This window comes from Penaeus japonicus, unplaced genomic scaffold (genome assembly GCF_977035675.1).
Source record: "Penaeus japonicus unplaced genomic scaffold, GWHDUDI00000001_assembly GWHDUDI00000003, whole genome shotgun sequence".
Classification (NCBI taxonomy): domain Eukaryota; kingdom Metazoa; phylum Arthropoda; class Malacostraca; order Decapoda; family Penaeidae; genus Penaeus; species Penaeus japonicus.
Window position 1 is genome coordinate 29286417 of NW_028234405.1, and position 2500 is coordinate 29288916.

Consider the following 2500-nt stretch of genomic DNA (forward strand, 5'->3'; position numbering starts at 1 on the left):
AGAGAGAGAGAGAGAGAGAGAGAGAGAGAGAGAGAGAGAGAGAGGAGAGAGAGAGAGAGGAGAGAGAGAGAGAGAGAGAGAGAGAGAGAGAGAGAGAGAGAGAGAGAGAGAGAGAGAGAGAGAGAGAGAGAGAGAGAGAGAGAGAGAGAGAGAGAGAGAGAGAGGAGGGGAAGAGGAGAGAGGAGGAGAAGAGAGAGAGAGAGGAGGAAGAGAAAGGAGAGAGAGAGGGGAAGAGAGAGAGAGAGAGGGAGAGAGAGAGGGAGAGAGAGAGAGAGAGAGAGAGAGAGAGAGAGAGAGAGAGAGAGAGAGAGAGAGAGAGAGAGAGAGAGAGAGAGAGAGAGAGAGAGAGAGAGAGAGAGAATGAAATTAGGAGGGTAAATGAAAGGATCGACGTAGTAAAGGAGGATGTAAAATATTTATTTGTGTGTGTGTCTGCCTCATCCTCCGCCTTTTCCTCTCCCTCTTTGACACAAAAATCTGTACCAAGCGGTCCACTCTAAGCTAAAATTTTAATATTTTTTATAACAGCTCTACGCGATTTTTAATTAAAACGAGAAATGGAAAAGCAAAGGACGTGAGAAAGGCTATGAAGAACGCTGAAAAAAACAGTCAAGATGGAAGAGGAAGCAGTATGAGAGAGCGAAAGAAACGTAACTTTTCCTCGAGGCAGTTGTACCGCCCGGAGCCACCGCAGACACCTGGCCGCGCGGGTAGTGCACACCCCACTCTGACCCTAGCTAGTGTTTCGGGGCACCACCAGAGCGCAGCACCGTCTGGACTCCTGCTCGCTCTCTCTCCCCCCCACCCCCCTCCCCACTCCCTTACCCCATGCCGCACATTTCCCCACCCCCTCCCTCGCCCCACCCCCTTCTTCTCCATCCCCCTTGTCTCCCTTCCCTCCCCCCTGCCTCTACACGTCACTCCTCCCCCCTCCCACCTCTCTCCCGCTCCTCCCACCCACCCTCTCTCTGGTGCTCTACGGCGCCGCTCTTCTTTCGCAGCACGAAGGTTACTTTTCCTTAAAAATCTTGATTTTATATTCTTCTTTCAAATATACGCATTTGTACCTCCCTTTCCTTAGCGGATCTACTAACAGCATCCTTAACAAGAAAGGGCGCCTCGCAAAGGAGCCCCGGACTCTTTCCGAAGTCCCGAGATCCTATCCGCAGAGAGGTTCCGGAGACCCGTATCCAAAAGGGGGCGGAGTCACAGCCAATGGTCGGGTAGCGCCTCGCCGCCTCGCCAGCTAGCCAGTGTAGCTGCGTGCTGGAGCCGCCAACCGACAGTGTCAGTACTTGTTGAAAGCGCGCGGTGTGAGGACGCACTGGGCGCTCGCTCTCTGAGACCTGACAGCCTCTTCTTCGCCGTCGCAGCCATTGGAGCATTAATACATGAACTTTAGACGTTCCTTCTTCTTCATCTCCGTGTGCTCGCTGGACTTGCGGTGGTGTCTTATTGTGTGCCGATGGTGAAGGTGTGATATACTGAACAGACCTATAACGATACACCCTTGTGCGCAAGTGTTAATATCTCAGTGACATATTAGAATTTTAAGAGAAGCCTCCCAAAGTAAAAGAGGCAAAGGATTTCGATGAGTGTGCACCAATTCCCGCTCGGAAAATGACATCATCGCAGCCTGTGAAGATGAGGAACATGACTTCCAGGATGAAGTTGGTGCTGGTGGCAATGATGGTGATGTATGTGCAGGAGACTGTGGCCTTTCCTGGCGACCTGCGACTCGTGAACAACGGCTACGACGGGCTAATCGTGGCCATCAGCGAAAATGTCCCCCAAGACCACTGCAACCACGTCATTCATGGCTTGAAGGTAAGGATTTTCATGCCCTCTGCACGAAGAGAAATTTCAAATTTCTCTTGTTCTATAATCAAAATTGCTGTTTGGTTTGGTCTAACCAAGCCTTAATAGTCATTTATAGATTTACGAATCTTACTCATGATCTAGAAGTAGATACCTGAACAATCAGATTTTGAATAAGACCTGGAACAGATGAGCTTATTATCAAAATCGTGTTATTCAAGACTGCAAGGTGTTTTTTTTTGCTGAAATACTAATCAAACGTTATGCTGAGATACCATTATCAAATTTCAACATACAATAAGACTCAAATTTCAGAAACCGATTTAAGATACGTAGTTTTGTAGACACAGGTCGAACGAACATTACCAATTCATCAAACTTAAGAACCAGCACATTTCATTAATGTATTTATGCGAGCTAAACAGTCCCTTCGGAAGCAAACGAAGTGCCTCCATGTAAAGTTCACCTGACCTGACCCCTGGCGAGACACATGTCATCTTTAAGGCATACCGCAGGTGGAATAATGACCAACCTCCGCAGCGACGGCTTTGGTCTCTGGGACGAGGCAAGTGTGACGGTTGAAATCGATTGTTGTTCTAATAATTATCGCTTTTAATTAAACGCGATTTTATTGGATATGATGAAACGAGGAAGAAAGCATATTTCGTGTCGTAGTTATGAT

The 2500-nt window shown here is 48.1% G+C and overlaps 1 protein-coding gene across 1 annotated transcript in view; it reads left to right on the forward strand.

Annotated features, from left to right (window-relative positions):
* Positions 1-1290: 1290 nt before the first annotated feature.
* Positions 1291-2500, forward strand: part of LOC122265231 (calcium-activated chloride channel regulator 1) — a 19639-nt gene continuing 18429 nt past the window's right edge. The window contains exon 1 of the mRNA XM_043034433.2: positions 1291-1827. Within this exon, the coding sequence (XP_042890367.1) occupies positions 1621-1827 (207 nt within the window). The 5' untranslated portion in view covers positions 1291-1620. The remainder of the gene's footprint in view (positions 1828-2500) is intronic.